This window comes from Psammomys obesus, unplaced genomic scaffold (genome assembly GCF_907164565.1).
Source record: "Psammomys obesus unplaced genomic scaffold, mPsaObe1.curated_primary_1811, whole genome shotgun sequence".
Classification (NCBI taxonomy): Eukaryota; Metazoa; Chordata; class Mammalia; order Rodentia; family Muridae; genus Psammomys; species Psammomys obesus.
In genome coordinates, this window is record NW_026585644.1 from 34296586 (window position 1) to 34313691 (window position 17106).

A 17106-nucleotide genomic window follows, 5' to 3' on the forward strand; every position below is an offset into this window, starting at 1 on the left:
TTACATTGCTTGAATTTTTACAAAGATTTATTTTATGTGTATGAGTATTCTTGTTTACATGTGTATCTGTACATCACGTGAGTGCCTAATACCGAGACCAAAAGAGGATCCCCTGTAACTGGAGTTACAGGTGGTTGTAAGATGCTAGGTGGGTGCTAGAAACCAAACACAGGTCCTCTGCAAGAGCAGCAAATACACTTAGCTGCTGAGCCCTACTCTCCAGCTCTACTTGAATATTTTTAACTTTAATGTCAGGCTCAGCCAAAAGAGGAAACAATCCAAACCCAAGCACATATAAAAAGCTTAAAGAGCAACAGGCTTTTGTTTTGTCTTTACCATTATAGTATCCTGCAGCCAGGTGGTGGTGGGGCCTGGTAGGCATCCAAGCCAGGCTAAGGCACTGACCACACTCAGAGGGGTCTGAAGCTTGTACAGACCCCACCTGAAGGGTTGCCAAACACTGTACCTGCAAGGACACAGAGGTAAGATCAGTAACAAGTCCTTACTGTTTGAAACAAGACTCTAATCAGTTTTAGTTGTTGTTGTTTATTTTATGTGTATAAGCGGTTTTTTTGTGTGTATGAATATGCATGCATGAACGTGTACGCCACATAACTGTCGGGTGCCCGTGGAAGTCAGAAGAGAGGGGGTCAAGTCTCCTGGAACTGAAGTATAGTTGATTGTGAACCACCAAACAGGTCCTAGGAACCAGACCCTGCACAACTCTGCAAGAACACAAAGTGCTCTTAATGGCTGAGCCAGGTCTCCAGGCCCCTCAAATCAGCTCTTTTTTTCTTTTTCTTTTTTCTTTTTCCAAGACAGGGTTTCTCTGTATAGTCCTGGCTGTAGTGGAACTCACTCTGTAGACCAGGGTGGTCACAAACTCAGAGATCCAACAACCTCTGCCTCCTGACATTAAAGGTGTGTGCCACCCACCACCTAGCTTCACATAATTTCCTAATCCAGAAAGGGGATACTTTTCTCAAGTGAAAGACTCGCGATAGACTGTAAAACAAGGCTCTTTAAAGATGAAGCTTCCACTAAGATACCAGGCTCCTCACTCACCTTGTAGATGGCAGGCTTCATAGCATCTGTGAAGGAAGAAAAGCAATAAATAGCTGATGCTTTGGATCCAGAGGGCTGAGCTCCCATTCAGGCCTTGCTCTGATAATCAGGATCTCATGCCCGGGCAATGACCTTTCTTTATTCTTCTTTCACCATCAACTTTCTGACCTCAACCTGCCCCCACCTTCTTCCTCAACATTAGCTTTCTTCTCTGAGAACTGCTAACTCCTCCACCATCATATCTTCTCCTTTCTTTGTTTCTAGAACTCTGCTTATTTATTTAGAACTTTTTTTTTTTTTTCATTATCCACTTGTTCTTTCCTTACTGACTCATTCCTGCATTCCTCTATGAACATGCCCTATCAGGGTTAAGGACAGGAAGTCAGGTGTAGTAATCCCAGAATATGGGAGTAGGAGGAAAAGAAGTTTAAAGTCACCCTCAGCTAGTTCAAAGCCTACCTGGGCTACATAAGACTCTGCCTCAAAAAAACAAATATAAAGAAATACACAAAACCTCCCTTTGGTTCATATTTACCAGCAATCTCCCTCACTTATTTGCCTCTCCTTAGAGCCAAACTTTTTTCCTTTGTTTTCTGAGACAGGGTCTCTCTCCGTAGCCCTGGGTTTTCTGAAGTCACTATGCAGACAAAGCCAGCCTTGAACTCACAGACATCTGCCTGCCTGCCTCCCAAGTGCCTTACTATAGTCAAATTTTGTAAAGAAATTATCTATGAGGCATATACAGTTTCTAGGCCACATGCAGCTAAAAATAGCTAAGAATATGGCTCAGCACATTACTAGACTTTTCATTTTTTGATAATTCAACTGTGAAGTTCCTGGGAATGAACTTTGTAGATGACATCATAGCATAATATCAAAAGCCTGGACATGCCTGATTTCCTATTTATGCTTCAACCTATTTCTCCTTCAGACTACGACAAACAAAACTGCCTAACTACCTGGGGCTTAAACCCAGATGCCACCTTTTTTTTTTTTTTTTTTTTTTTTTGAGACAGGGTTTCTCTGTATAGCCTTGGCTGTCCTGGACTCTACTTGCAGACCAGGCTGGCCTCGAACTCACAGAAACCCACCTGCCTCTGCCTCCCCAAGTGCTGGGATTACAGGCATGCGTCACCACTCCTGGCAAGATGCCACCTTTTTAAATACTCATTACTGTATGCGGGAGAAAAAAAGGATCTGCCTTTCTTGACTCTTCCTAAAACATACTGTATAGATGAGGACACATATCTCAGGAAACTCTGAGATCAACACTGGGGGAAAAATGTAGGACAGAGGAGGCAAGTCCTACTATTCGTCTCAATGCTTAGCAACTCTTTACAGAGACAATTTCTGAGGGCACAGAAGGCGAGGGGAGACTGGTAAAAGGCTGAAAGGGTGCAGTTAGTCTGCAAAAGGAAAAGCGTTTAAGCCACGAGCAAACAATGACTGAACATGCTTTTATGCTAGAGACTGCACTTAGAGGAGGTCATGGGAGGCAGACAGGCCTGAGAGCTCTGCAGCTGTGCTACTTGCCTGGGGGTTGCTGAGCCAGGAGGGCCTCAGGATGAGGGAGACTGAACAGCAGTACCTTCCCATCTGAGCAGGCCAGAGCCAAGAGCCCCAGCCGGGGCAAGAGAGGAGCCTGGAGGGTGAGAGCAGATCTGTGCTGAGGCTTGCTGCATTCAGGTGCCTCTCAGAAAACCTGAGGCTCTGGTCCCTTAAAACATGACATGGGGTTGCTAGAAAAACCCACTCACCACACTCTAATCTTCCTTCCTCCAACCCTAAGAACTCCCAGGGCTAGTCCAGTCAACTAGATGTACCTTCCGAAGGGTTTCTGGATGTTCCCATGCCCCACTGGGGCAGAACTTGAGGTCCCAGATACAGCCACTGTCACAAGCAATCCCATAGACAAAGTGGGCCCTATTGCCAGGACTAGAAAAAGAAACATGTAGTAGGTAGGAAGAGTCTAGAACTAAGAGAGCTCCACTTCCTTGTCCTGTCTCAGCCCAATGCAAGCCCTTTCCCAGCCTTATTTCTCCCTCACCCACCTGCCTGTGGCAGTGTCCCAGCCCCACCTCACCAGCTTTCTTGCTGCAATGTCCCAAGGCCCCAAAGCTGCAGCAGCCCAGGGCCTGAATGAAGCTGGCTCAGTGGGTGTGTCTCATTCATGTCAGGACTGGAGAAAAGGGCCACATACTGTGAGGCTGCTGACCCTTCAGGCACTGGGCACCAGTCCAGAGCCCAGAGTGGTCCTCCAGTGAAGAAGGACACATCCCAGCGCTCTGGATGTGCTGTGATTGAGCTAAATCTAGAGAAAAGTCAGAGTAACAGCAATGTCAGGACAAAATGGAAAGTTCAAGTATGTCCAGCTTAGACAAGGGTCTGAAAATCAGAGAGAGAGAGTCTATGGTTCAAGCAGGACTCTGCTACAACTCACACCTACCCACTTCCCTGTCAGAGAGAAACTCTAGTTCATCTTCAAAGATGAGAGGCTGTTTGTTCATGCTAAATGTGTATCATCTTGTGAACTGGCCTGCCTAAGTCTCCCAAGCTCCCCTGGGCCCAGCTTGCAGAGAAAGCTGAACAATGTACATTAGAGTCCCAGACTGCAACAGCTCACTCTATCCTTTGAACCAACCAGGATCAGCACTCAGGAGAGGACAGGGCTAACCGCTTTCCCTTGCAACATTAGTTTTCCCCACTTCTCTCTTCCAGAATCAGAAAAAACGCTGAGCTGCTATCTTTTACCTGTTTATTCGATAAATTGTGCCTTCCTCAGGAATCCCTTCACGTTGTACAGAAAACAGGGGAGACTTCTCCTCCTGGGGCAGGTAGGGAGCTGCTTCACTATGGGAAGAAACCATCAGCCTGAATTGAGAAGAGTTTCGCCCACAGAATTTCCATTATACACTTTAGAATCCTTTGTCACTTGTTTGCCACCTCCTTCCATGGTTAATCTTGTCACCTTACAGGACTAAAGCCACCCATGTGGGCATAGCCAGGAAGGATCTCCTAGATGGGCTGGCCTCTGGGTATGTGTGTGAGCAGTTTCTCTATCAGGTTAACTGAAATGGACTATTCACCCTAAATGTCGGCAGCACCATCCCACGAACTTGGGTCCTGGTCTATGTGAAGTGAGAGGTGGCTGAGGAAGGCATCTGTTCTCTCTTCCTAACTGCAGATAGAGTGGACCAGTTGCCAGGTCCTGCCAGGACTTCCCCACCATCACTAGGACTGCAGCCAGCCTTCAACTGTGAGCCAGAACAAATGCTTTCTCCTTTAAGCTGCTTTGTCAGGTCATTTTTATCACAGCAAGAGAAAGGTAATACAGCTTCAGAGATGTCAGTTCAACTTACAGTTCAGATAACAGCTGCCACTTCCAGGCCACTGGAATCCATTCAGCAAACTCCCAGAATGAATGTTGCTGTTCTCGGCTGGAGAGAAAGAGGCATCATCAATGGAAAAAGAGAGAGACTCTATAATAGCACTGTCTAAGACAATTTTCTGTGAGGGTGGGAATGAGCTGTGGCTTAGGGGTAAGTAGCTACCAGCACTTAAAATGTGCTTAAGAATTAAGGGCCCAGGAGACCTTGCCCTTAAACAGTGTCTCTTAGTAATGAATGCCACCACTCTACACACAAGCAAGGGCTTCTCTTTCTAGATCATCCTTATACTCCTCCTCCAACCCCCTGCCCTCAGTTCTGTCCCCAAATCTCACAGGTCCTTGGTGAGGTGGAGGCACTTCCAAACAGGAGCCATGATGTAATTGGGTAAGCCATTGGGAGCCATGCCCCGGCAGTGTGGTTTCTGCTTCTAGGGATCAAATTAAAAAATATATAAAGAAAAGAACATTCTAGGTTGAAGAAAGTCCCAGAAGAGAGCTTTCTTTCTCAAGTTTTTAACGTTTCTTGCCATTATACATCCTCCCGTCTGACCTATCAGCATCTAACAGATCCAATTACTCTACCTGTCAAAGCATTGTCTGTTCACCTTTCTCCAGTCTCCAAGACAGTTGGTTCAGAGGACTCTCATACACTTCCTGCAAGTCCTGCCCTGTGGGGACAGTGCTACCTCTTCCTCCCACATCCAGCACTCCTCTACAGACTGTTCCTCCTCTGACTGGGCTAGTCAAGGGCAATATTCTTTACATACACACTCCTGAAAGTCACCCATGTTCCTGGGATGATTACCACCTTTAAGCCCAATTATAAAGCTTACATCATCATAAACTTGACTCAGTCACAACTTTTCTACAAGTTACAGGTCTACAGAGCCATATTAAGGACTAAGTCAAAAACAAAACAAACAAAAAAACCAGAAAACAAATTAAGAAATAGATAAGCCAGGCATGGTGGCACATGCCTTTGAGACCACTAGTTGGGAGGCAGAGGCAGGTGGATCTCTGTGAGTTCCTGGCCACGGTGGTCTACAAAGGGAGTCTACAAAGGTCTCCAGGGGCCTGAAGAGATGACTCAGCGGTTAAAAGTACTTACTGGCTGCTCTTCCAGACGACCCAAGTTCAATTCCCAGCACCCACATGATGGCTCACAACTGCCTATGACTCTTAGTCCAGGGGACCTGATGCCCTCACATAAACATACATGCAGGGAAAACACCAATGCACATAAAATAAAAATAAAGAAAAAAAGAGAGAGAGAAAGAGAGAGCTGGGTGCAGTGGCTCACACCTGCACTCTCAGCACTCAGGGAAGCAAAGGCACATGGATCTCTTTAAGTTCAAGGCAAGCCTGGTGTACAAAGTGAGTCCAAGACATCCAAGGCTACAAAGAGAAACCCTGCTTTTAAAAAAAAAAATTAAATAAATAAATAAATGAATGAATGAATAAATAAATAAATAAATAAAGTGAAATGAAATGAAATGAAATGAAATGAAATAAAATAAAATAAAATAAAATAAAATAAAATAAAATAAAATGTGGGGGAAAAAAAGAGACCCAATCTAAAAAAACTATAGTGGAGCATGACAGTGCCATTCAAGGTCTACCTCTAGTCTCCACACCTTAGCACACATGACCACATGTGTGTACATACACATATGGACAAGTACACACATATACGTAGCTTCTTGTTCCTAGCCAACAAAGTTCCTGTCTAAGCTGGGTGTGGTGGTGCACACTGTAGTGATAGTACTGAGAAACTGAGGCAAGAGGACTCAGTTTAAGACCAATCTTAACTAAACAGAGAGCTTAAAGGCCAGCCAGGTTGGAGTACAAGACATGTCTCAAAAAGTTCCTGTTTTATTTAAATATTTTAAGGCTGACAAGATGGCTCAACAGGGTAAGTGCTTGTTGCCAAGTCTGATGACCTGATTTGGATCCCTAGGACCCACAATGGGGTAAAGAAATGATTCCCCTGAATTAATTTCAAAGAATCACTTGATTACTGAGGATCTCAGTGTTCCCTTAAATGTGTACTCATGGCAAGCGAGGCACTGGGCCCAAACATACTGGAGACCACAGACAATTAAACTGTGAGCCCATGACCCAAAGGCACCTTCAACTCCACCTACCAGAAAGGCAGCTCATCATGTCCCTGACACCTACTCTGCATGGTACCACCACACAGCTGGAAAACCATCAGCTCCTCCTTTCTTTATCAAATCCCGTTAATTCTTTTAACTTCGTCATCCATTCTAACCTCTGCTTCCTTCATTGCTTGATTTAGGACTCTGCAACCTTTCATTTGCCCTATTCCCTAACCATGTTATATTTTTACTTACAAAGATTCTGCAACTTTAGTTGGGAAGGTTAAACAGTTTGGGAAACTGTTGGGCCTGGTGGCACACGCTGATACTCTTAACTGCTCAAGAAGCTAAGGCAGAAAGCTCAAGCTAAAGCTCAAGGCCTGCCTGAGCTACAGGGTGATTTTAGGGTCACCTGGGGGAGTTTGATGAAACTACATCTCAAAATTTAAAATAGAAAAGTGAAAGATGAAAAGAGAAAAAAAAGAGAGAGAGAAAGAAATATAGCTCAGCAGAACATTTGCCTAATATGCATAAGCCCTTGAGTTCAACCTTCAGTACCACTAAAGAAAAAAAAAAATCCTAGATATGGATGGTGATATTTACATAATAGTACAGATAATTTTAAAGCCACAGTATCATTTGCATATTTTTAAATGTTAAGTTTACATTATGTATACTTATCCAATCAAAAACAAACAAATCTACCATACCTTCCTGTGACCCTAGCACTGGAGAGGCAGAGGCAGGCAGATCTCTGTGAGTTCGAGGCCAGCCTGATCTACAAAGCAGTCGGGGAATGGAAGGGGAAGTGGAGAGATGGCCTAGAGGTTAAGAGCACTGGCTATTCTTCCAAAGGTTCTGAGTTCAATTCCCAGCAACCGCATGGTGGTTCATAACCATCTATAGTGAGATCTGGTGCACAATTCTGATGTGCAAGCACACATGCAGGCAGAATGCTGCTTAAATAATAAACAAATAAGTCTTTTAAAAAAACAAAAATGAACAAACAAAAATAAAACAAGTCCAGGACAGCCAAGGCTATACAGAGAAACGCTGTCTTGAAAAACCAAAAACCAACAAAACAAACCAAGCAAACCAGCATGTGTTGGCACCTACCAATGTAAGCCCTTTCATCCTCTCCATCAGCCTCCTTAGAACATTATCCCAGATCCTGATCTGCTGCTATCACTCTCTGGGGAAACACCACCCTGGAACCTATACTGGCCCTTCAAGGCACAGCTCAGAGACATTCCTCTGTGAAATCTGAGCAGTCAGTTCCCCTCCCCCACATCTAAGTCATCTTGTAGCACTCAGTACACAGAGAACTGTGAGGCGCAGGACCCTAGTTCACATGTGTGTTTTCTACTACAGAAAACTCTGGAGGGAACAATCTTATTCACTATGTTCTTCCCCTACAACCTCTCCAATACCTCACAGTTTTGAAATTCTTCCTTTTCAGTTACTAGTTTTGGCTGGCCATGAGGCCAAAGTCATCTTTTTGGATACATGGATGCTTTCTAAAATTCCCATTTTCCCATCATTTGTTGTTGTTATTGACTTAAGTTACCCCTGCAGTGGGTCCTCGTGGGGTGCTTCGGGGTGCGACAGGCTCAGGATCAGATGAGTTCTCACTTGGGGCCTCACTTTCTTCCTCATCTTCACCCTCCACCTGAAGAATGAAGTCTTCATCCCGAGTGCTTCCATCTTCTTCACCCTGAGAGGCCGCCTGCCGGATCTTCTTAGGCTTGGTGGGGCTGCTCACTTTGGGACTCTTAGGACCAGTCAGTGGAGCAGGCAGGGCTGTTGAGAGCTCTTCAGCCAGTTCCTGAAGGTACAGAAGCGCCCTGTGGGAGAGGGTGGAGTCAGAGCCATGCTCACAAGCATTAAACAGAGCCCACATTTTAGACTTTATTTTTATTTTATTAATCTCACTAGTACTGTGAAGCAGCTACCAGCTTCCCCTTCCCTCCAATAGATGCGGAAACAGAAATCCAGGAAAATTAAGCGACTTGGCAAAGTTAGGCCAGATACCAAGGAATATGAATCTAAGTTTCCTAACTCTAGGCCAATGCATTCTTTACTCTATCACATAGAACATAAAGGGCAAGGGAAAGAAGGAAAGGCACATAAACACTGAAATATATTGAGTGGTAAAAGCAATGAAGACCTGGGGGAAGTCTGTGAAAAATGTGATGGAGAGCCAGGTGTGGTGGCGCACGCCTGCAATCCCAGCACTCGGGAGGCTGAGGTGGGAGGATCGCAAGTTCGAGGCCAACCTGGGTTAGGCAGCGACACCCTGTCTCAAAACAAAAACAAAACAAACAAAAAATGTGATGGAGTATGAGGTACAGAAAGAAATCACTTAGATACAAAAAGTTAGCAACACATATCACAAAAGTAGCTCCTAAGAGCTAAAGGGTTGCCCCCACCCAGAACCCAGACACCACCCCTACTTACCTCATACCTCACCATTTTTCCCATCTCTCCAACATCTGCCCCCCCTGCTCCCTCCCCCACCACCCCTCCACCAGGCTGTGTCCCACAATCCTTACACTTGGGCAGCCCTTCGGCGGGGTCGTTCCCCAGAAGGGGTCTCAAAGTCCTCGGGGGGCCTCTTTGGATGTGGAGACTCTGGCTGATCTAGGCCTTTGGATAACTTCAATAGTAGCAGGTCTCCCTTGGACTTTTGACTTCGTTTCTTAGGCATGGGGGTGGACAGAGGGTTGGACTGATCTAAGAGACCAGGAACCAGAGGGGTGGATGGAGGTTTACGTTGCTGAGGCCTTTTAGGGCCTCTTGGTGTCCTACCACCTCTCTTCCCGGAAGGCTTTGTGGCCCTAGGGTTTGAGACCTTTGACATCTCTGAAGAAAGATCTGTAGAGAAGAATATGGTCTGTGAGGTGAGATCAGAGCTTAAGTTTCTTTGGAGTACAGTATACTGCACCCAAGTTTGCAAGAACCTCTAAGCTCAATATGCTCTTTTACATCTTAGGCTAAGCATGGAGAGACAAAAAGAGTGAGGGCAAGACACATACCTTGCTGTTCCAACCTGGTGAGGCTTTCCTGCTCTGGAGGAAGCCTCCTCTTGTCAGAAGAATCCTCAAATCCAGGCAAAGGAGGAGGAAGTGACATCTCGATGGAAGCCTCCACACTGGACGTTTCTGGGGAGGCCTTGACATCCAGCTGGTTTAGTTCTTCTTGTCCAGGAGAGTCTACCACAATCATGTTCCCCACGGGGTCGGCCTCCCCCAGGGCAACATAGCCGACCCCGCAGGTATCCATCAGCACCCCCCAAAATGGCTGCCCTGCATACAGAGATACAGCAATGAGTGGAACACGGCGCTATTTGTAGAGGATGCTATTTTTCTCTTTTTCCCCCCTTCATCGCACAGCCAGAAACTCAAGTGTCCTGATCATTCATTCACACGTTCATTCAAATAACTACTGAGATGGTAAGATGGCTTAGGTTAGTATGCTTGCTGCCAAGCCTTTTGACTTGAGTGCAATCTCCCTGATCCACATGGCATGTGTAAGGAGAAGACCAACTTCTACAAGTTGTGGTCTGAGCTCCAGCCACATGTTCACGCATGTGGCCCCTCAAAAAAAAAAAAAAAAAACAAAAAACAAAACAACCAAATAAATGCACTCCCACACACAAACTTGTGTCAAGCACTGGTCTGGGAACTGGTATGTGACAATGAAGACAAACAAGGCACTGGGGCATGGTAATGTACACCTATAATCCCAGCTCCCAGGAAGCTGAGGCAGGAGATGCTTTGAGTTTGAAACCAGACTGGGCTACACACAAGCCTGTTTCAGAAAACAAAACAAAACACAAAACAGGCAAGACACTAATATCTTGAGATTTACATTCTCATGTAGCAGACAATAAATAATAAGTAAACAGACAATAATAAACTATCATTAACTACTTACTACATGCCAAACATAATATTAAATGCTTTATGAATGTTATTTAAGCCCCACATGTTTTAAGGCTATGGAAATGAATATAAAACTAATTTAATTCTCACTAAAAAACAATAAAATAAATCATATTCAGATTTCCCACCACAAGGGAAAAGAAAACAAAAGTATGCATCTCTAGGGAAGAATTTTAACTTCCTAAAACACAGATTAAATAACAAGGGGCCATGCAAGTGTGGCAAAGTCCTAGCAACTATGGAAACTGAAGCAAAAAGATAATTTCAGCCCAGGAATTTGGAGTCAGCACAGGGTATAATACAGCAAGTGTCTAACTATTAAATATGAAGAGTTGTCAGATACTATAAAACTCAAAGCAAGCTAAAGTAGGATACCTACAGGTAAAACACATTTCTGTGAATATTAGTAAAGGAATAGATTTCCATAAGAATATGAGCTGTTCTAAGCTGGGTGGGGTAGCACACTTTGAAATCCCACCACTGGGGAGGTGAACACCGGAGTTTGAAGCTAATGTGGGCTACATGAGATCATGACTTTAAAAACAGACAAACAAACCAAGAGTAGAGTTTTCTGGAACCTAGCCATCAATATTACATCTAATTTGGGATAGTAAATGCTTATGAGCTATGATATAATTATATATAATGATACAATCATCCTATCACATTAAGAGAACTTTCTCACACCAAATAATGGAATAAAGTATCCTGAAATTTTATGAACCTAGAAACATCAGATATACAAACACAGACCAAAGAGACTGGCAGAAATAAAACACTGACCACAAACTAAAAACCAGAGCAGATACAACTCTGTAAGAGCCCAATTTTGGATCAGGACAACCTATTTGCCTTTGACAAAGGGGAAGAACAGTTCAGATCCCAGGAAGGAATCCTTCATAGGTTGAGATAAAGAATTCACCAACCTTAGTAGAAAAATAAGCTCATATAAATACTAAAACAAATAAGTAAGCTAAAGCCCCCACCTATCTTCTGATAAGCAGCTACAGTTAGTTAATAAATGGCAGAGTAAACCTTCTAAATCAACTAAGGAGGATACAATGCAACCTCATATGCTAAAGATACTATAAATGGTGTCACTGTTCTTTGGTAAACAGAAGACCTGTATCCCATTCAAAATCAATAATAAGCATAAAAGGATCCAATGTGAGTAAGACCTATGCACAGACAGGACAGAAAGAAAAAAAAAAGTTGAAAAGTACCTTTCAAAAGAACTATTCCAGAAAACAGAAGAAAATTTTCAGCAAACACAAAAACTACAGGATCTAGGAAACAAGAGAAAACAATGGCAAGGGCATTTAAGTAAACTAGAAGCTATAGGGAAAGGAACTGAGTAAAAAAATAAAATCTTAATTAAATCCACAGGAAGAAAAATAGCAAATTAAAACTACACTGGAAAAAAAAAAACAAAAACTACACTGCAAAAACAAAAGGCAGGTTTGAGAAAAGCCACAGACTGCAAATGGAGAAAAGAGTTAGTGACAGAAATGACGTGAATGAAAAGAGAAGGTGTGGTGCTAATGTGGTAAATACGGGCTGCCCTGCTGCTCCAAAGACAAGTTCAAACTATGCTGTCTTGGCTGTCGTTGGCCTGACTAAATTTTGCCTGCCTCTACTGGGATTAAATGGGTGCTCCGCCATCCCTGGTTTCACAAATGTATGCTTTAAGAAAGAAGGCAAGTGTGAAAACACTCATTTGTAATCCTAGAACTTGGGAGGTATTGTAATGAGCTCAGGAGTTCAAGACCAGTCTGGGAAATGTGAGAGACCCTGCCTCACAAATAAAGAAATGAGAATAAAAAACAAAGTAAAATAAAATAAAAAGTAAAGGCAGCTGAAGAGATAGCTTAATGTTTAAGAAAACAAACAGGCAACAAAAACAACAAAAAACCAAAACCAAAAACCCAAAACTTCAAAAATTTAGAAGATAGGGCTGGTTGCACATGCCACTAATCACTGTGAGTTCAAGTTCAAGTTCTAGACAAGCCAGGGCTACATAATTAGGAGTCTGTGTTTTTTCTTTTCTTTTTTTCTTTCTTTCTTTCTTTTTGTTTTCTGAGACAGGGTTTCTCTGTGTAGCCTTGGATGTTCTGGACTTGATTTTTAGACCAGGCTGGCCTTAAACTCACAGAAATCCAACTACTTCTGCCTCCATGAATGCTGGGATTGCAGGTGTACACACCACACTAAGACCATTTTACAAAAAATTTAACAGAAAAGAAAGATTATAGCACACATGAAATCCTAACAGTGAAAGTTATCAGTGGCAGGAGGATAGAGACGTGCAGGCCAGAAGGGACAGTCTCCTCTCAAATACTAAAATAAGGAAGACTCAGTTTATAGATCAAAAGGCTCACTGGGATCCTGCAGAGATCGCTCAGCAGTTAGACATACCTGCTGCTCTTGCGGAAGACCTGGGTTTAGTTCCCAGCACCCACACTGTGGCTTACAACCAATCATAGCTCCAATTCTAAAGGATCTGATGCCTTCTGAGCTCTGAGGGCACCAGGCAATTAAGCGGTACACATAAATACATGTAGGCAAAACACCCATAAACATAAAATAATTAAATAAATGACTTATTGTGCAAAAAAGGAAATAAAACCAATAAAGAATTATTACAGCAAAAAAAAAAAAAATCTAAGTGACAATAGTAAATTTCAAAAGGGAACATCTACATGCATCTCAGCACTTTTAGCAGACATCACTTGCAGAGGAAAAGGCATCAGATCTGCTTCAAAGGTCTCAAAAATACTTGAAGTCAGAAAATAAGAATTACAGGCTAGAGGAAAAAGTCTTCACTAAGCTAAGAAATCCTTTATGTAAAGGCAACAGCATGAGATCCTGAATACACAAGTTTAAGAACAATGTAATTTTTTCTTTTCTATGAGCTAGAGAACTAGTTCAGGGGTAAAGCACTTGCTTAGCATTTCCCAAAGCTATGGATTCAATCCCTAGTACTGGAAGGAAGGGAGGGAAGGAGGAAGACTTTCCAATAGAGAAGCTGTGGTATCAAAAGACTGGTGGCATTTACAATAGTGAAACTGAAATTAGATTAAGTAACTATGGTAACCATAGCTATGAAACAGTTTCTAAATTCAAATTTTAAAGGTCTCAGTTGGCCATAATGATGAATGCTTGTAATCTCAGCCCCAAGGGAGTTGAAGCTAAAGGATCCGGAGCTCTAGGCCAAACTGAAATTAAAAAAAAAAAAAAAAAAATCTATCTAAAAGGGTCCTGAAGCTGGCAGAGGTGGTGCAGGCCTTTAATACGAGCACTTGGGAGGCAGAGGCAGGTGGTTCTCTGTGAGTTCCAGTCCAGCCCGGTCTACAGAGTGAGATCCACGAAAGCCATGGCTACACAGAAAAACCCTGTCTCAAAAAAACAAAAAACAAAAAAGGTCTTGCAAAATAAACAGCAACAAAACAATATTCAGCCTGTAGTAAACCAAGACAGCATCTCTCTTCTTTGCAAGTTTGTAAGATAGAGCCTGTCTGGTTTACTACAATATTCAAAGTCGATGCATGAATTAGCATTTAACTTTTTTCACTGAGTGACTCAACATATAAAAAAAGTCATTTTAAAGATTCACTTCTTGTGAAAGGCAGTGGCAGTGAGTAGTGTAATTTCTATTTAGGATCTTTCAATACAAATTTTGGACAGATAGTAAAGGAAGAAATGTTCAGTAAATTCTAATTCGAGTTTTTTACATCCTAAACTGCTTGCTGATTTTCTTGATGCTTCAGACTGCGAACCTGACTACTCCGGCAAAAGAAAAACAAGTAAATAACACTACCTCTTACACAAGGACTCACTTTACACATACTGGTTTAATACACTGTTTCCCAAAGTATTCCTATCATGCAACTGGTGACATTTCAGATAATTTTACTGGCACAAAAAAATGAACATATTTGCACAGAAACTTGCAACTCACGTTTTCAGTTTATACTCCTAGAGACTAAAGAATGCAAACTTGAAAAGTAGAACAACTTAAAGCTATTAGGAAAACGTCACTAGAGCTGATAATGGTAAAAGGTAACGATAGAAAAAGATTTCAATTTATGTAACAATACGTCCCCAAGGGCAAACAGATCGGGTTATATCCTAAACCTCTCCAGCAAAGTGAATTACCTCCGCTGGGGGTGAAGTCGCCATCTCTGTCTTGCCCAGTAGACGGCCAACTTGCCGCGGGATAAAAAGACCAGAGAAGTAAACATAACTGGCCCTTGGCTGCGCCAATGGGGTTGCAGCGCGCGGGGCACAACCCCCGGGGTTAGAGCCACTTGGAGGAAAAGGCTGGGACACAGTAACAGAGAAGTGAACACAAGGGACTGACTGCAATCATTCTAGACACCACCACCTGCCATTCCCCAGTCCTGGCCGTGGGGGCAGCTTTCGCCACTAGCCTGAGCAGCAGGCGAGCCCTGATTTCCCTAAGCCTGAGAACAACAGGTTCACCCAGTCCAAGGGTCCAATGTAACGAGTCCAACGTAAGCAGCGTGGAAGCCTGGACCAAGGTTACAGCGCTACATACACCGCGTTGGGGAAGAGGGTAAGACAGGCTGGCAGAGATGGGGGGATGCTCGGTGGCCACCGTGGAGACGGAGGTGAGGGTTCGACGGTTTCCGAGAGAAGCGCAAAGGCTGGGAGGCGCGCTGCCTTGCGCGGGGTTAAGAGAGGACTCGGGACTCGGTTCCTAGTGCCTTAGCGCTACAGCGAAAGAAGGGGAGGAGTAATTCTGGGTCCCCCGCACACCCCGTTGCGGTACACTCACCCGCGCCAAAGTCCTTCCGGAAGTCCAAGTTCGAAGATGGCGCCGCCTGTCGGGTCGCGGTTTTATGACGAAATCTTGATCGGCTCTTCCTTGTCCCGCCCCCGGGACAAGGTAAATGCAAGCTTGGTAGGGAATGCGTTCCCTGCCGAGCTTTCTATTAAACTCTTTGTTCCATAATGCAGCGCGGCACGGCGCTGAGCCCTTCGTCGCCCGCGAGCTGCAGCTAGGCTTCCGCGGCCCTAGGACACTGCAGGGCCTTCTGGGAATTTCAGTGACCGGAAGGGGAGGTCGGCGCCTGCGCGGCACCGTGCCTTCCCCAGAGCCCTAGCAGACAAGCTTTGAGGAGGAGGTTGTCGCACTTTGGCTATCGCCAAGCGTTCTGACTTGCCCTTCCACTCAGGTTGCTGGCCTTGTGGCGAACAGAGCCAGACCACACGGATTCTTAACTGCAACCCTTAGCTTCCTGCTGCCAGAGTTCTTAGGATTTTCTGCTGCCAGCGAATGAACCAAGACAGGAAGAAAATAAAAAGGGGGGCTTGGAGAGAGGCCAAGGAAAAGAAGCGGGGACGGGAAGCGAGCCTAGATAGATAGGCTGCACTTCTAAAGAGCGCTCCAGCCCTACTCCCAGGCCCCGCGCCACACCCTCGCTGGGAGGTGGTCTGCGATGGAAAAAACGACTTCAACAAGTTGGCCTGAGCCATTTAAAACCATGTAAATTTCACAGGCCTGACCTTACCCAGGAGGAGAATGAATAAATGAACAGGAAGAGGTGAAATAAGCCAGCTTTTCCATTTCCAAATAGTCTTGTTCATTAATTCTCTTGGTCAAACATTTTAGAAAAAGTGTAGGAGAAGTCAGGCATAATGGTGCACCCTTACAATCCCAGCACTCGGGAGATGCAGGCAAAAGGATCAGCAGTTCAAAGTCATCCTTGACCGCTTGGAAGTTGAAAACCAGCCTGCTCTCTATGAGAACTTGTCTGCGAAAAATGAAAAAGAAGGGAGAAAACAGGGTACATCGGCTCCCACCAGTAGTCCTTAAGTACCCAGGGCTGAAGCAGGAAGATCTCAAGTCCAGGGCTTCAAGCCCTACCTGGGTAACCCTGTCTCCTTAGCCAAAACCTACAAGAGGAAAGTAAGGAGAAAACCAGTTCGCTCACATTCCATTATGCCCAAAAGGCAGTGTTTTAAATGGATGTCTTCTTCCTCCTAGGTACTGGCGTGTAAATTGTAGGGAGTCACAGATTTATTGCTGTAATGAACAAACTCTTAAAATCCTGCTGCCTCTAATTAAATTTCCTTTGATTTTTGTCACAAAATCTTTTACATTAAAAGCCTTAATTTTGGAAAAAGATTCTTGTAGCTCAAAGTTCGGAATACAAAGGGCGCAAGTGAAGACAATTTTCAAACTTCACTAACCCCTCAGGCAATTAACACATTTCTCATTATTGAAGCAAGACATTTTATGTATTTATACTCAGGTATCCTTATTTTCCATTTCCTCACGCTAGGTGGCTTGGAGCTCATCACTGATCTGCCCCAGCCTCCTGACCGTTCTCATTCAAGCACAAACCTTAATGCCCAGTTTGTCTTAAATGACAACAAAACAGACCATTTCTTTCTTCCTTACGTTCAAGTGTGTGAGAGAGTATGCACACATTCGTGTGGGTGCCTTTGGAGGCCAGAAGAAATTGTTAGATCCCTGGTGTTTGAGTTAGCAGACGGCTGGCTGTGAGCCACCTAACATAGGTGCTGGGAATCAAACTCTGGTCCTCTGGAAGAGCAGCAAGCACCCTTAATGCCTGAGATCTTT

General features: G+C 44.0%; 1 protein-coding gene across 4 annotated transcripts in view; it reads right to left on the reverse strand.

Moving 5' to 3' along the window:
* Gtf3c2 (general transcription factor IIIC subunit 2) overlaps positions 1-15523 on the reverse strand; it is a 22049-nt gene extending 6526 nt beyond the window's left edge. Inside the window, exons 1-14 of one of the 4 annotated variants that reach the window (XM_055626800.1) lie at positions 15295-15428; positions 11720-11782; positions 9588-9857; positions 9105-9426; positions 8720-8848; positions 8120-8396; positions 4787-4881; positions 4425-4502; positions 3817-3915; positions 3149-3376; positions 2889-3000; positions 2599-2707; positions 1066-1091; positions 337-466 (exon numbers count right to left, since the gene is read on the reverse strand). In XM_055626800.1, coding sequence (XP_055482775.1) covers positions 337-466; positions 1066-1091; positions 2599-2707; positions 2889-3000; positions 3149-3376; positions 3817-3915; positions 4425-4502; positions 4787-4881; positions 8120-8396; positions 8720-8848; positions 9105-9426; positions 9588-9834 — 1852 coding nt within the window. In that variant the 5' untranslated portion in view covers positions 9835-9857; positions 11720-11782; positions 15295-15428. Of the gene's footprint in view, positions 1-336; positions 467-1065; positions 1092-2598; positions 2708-2888; positions 3001-3148; positions 3377-3816; positions 3916-4424; positions 4503-4786; positions 4882-8119; positions 8397-8719; positions 8849-9104; positions 9427-9587; positions 9858-11719; positions 11783-15294 lie in introns of all 4 variants that reach the window. The other 3 variants (XM_055626792.1, XM_055626807.1, XM_055626794.1) reach the window with 3 other exon arrangements.
* Positions 15524-17106: the final 1583 nt, after the last annotated feature.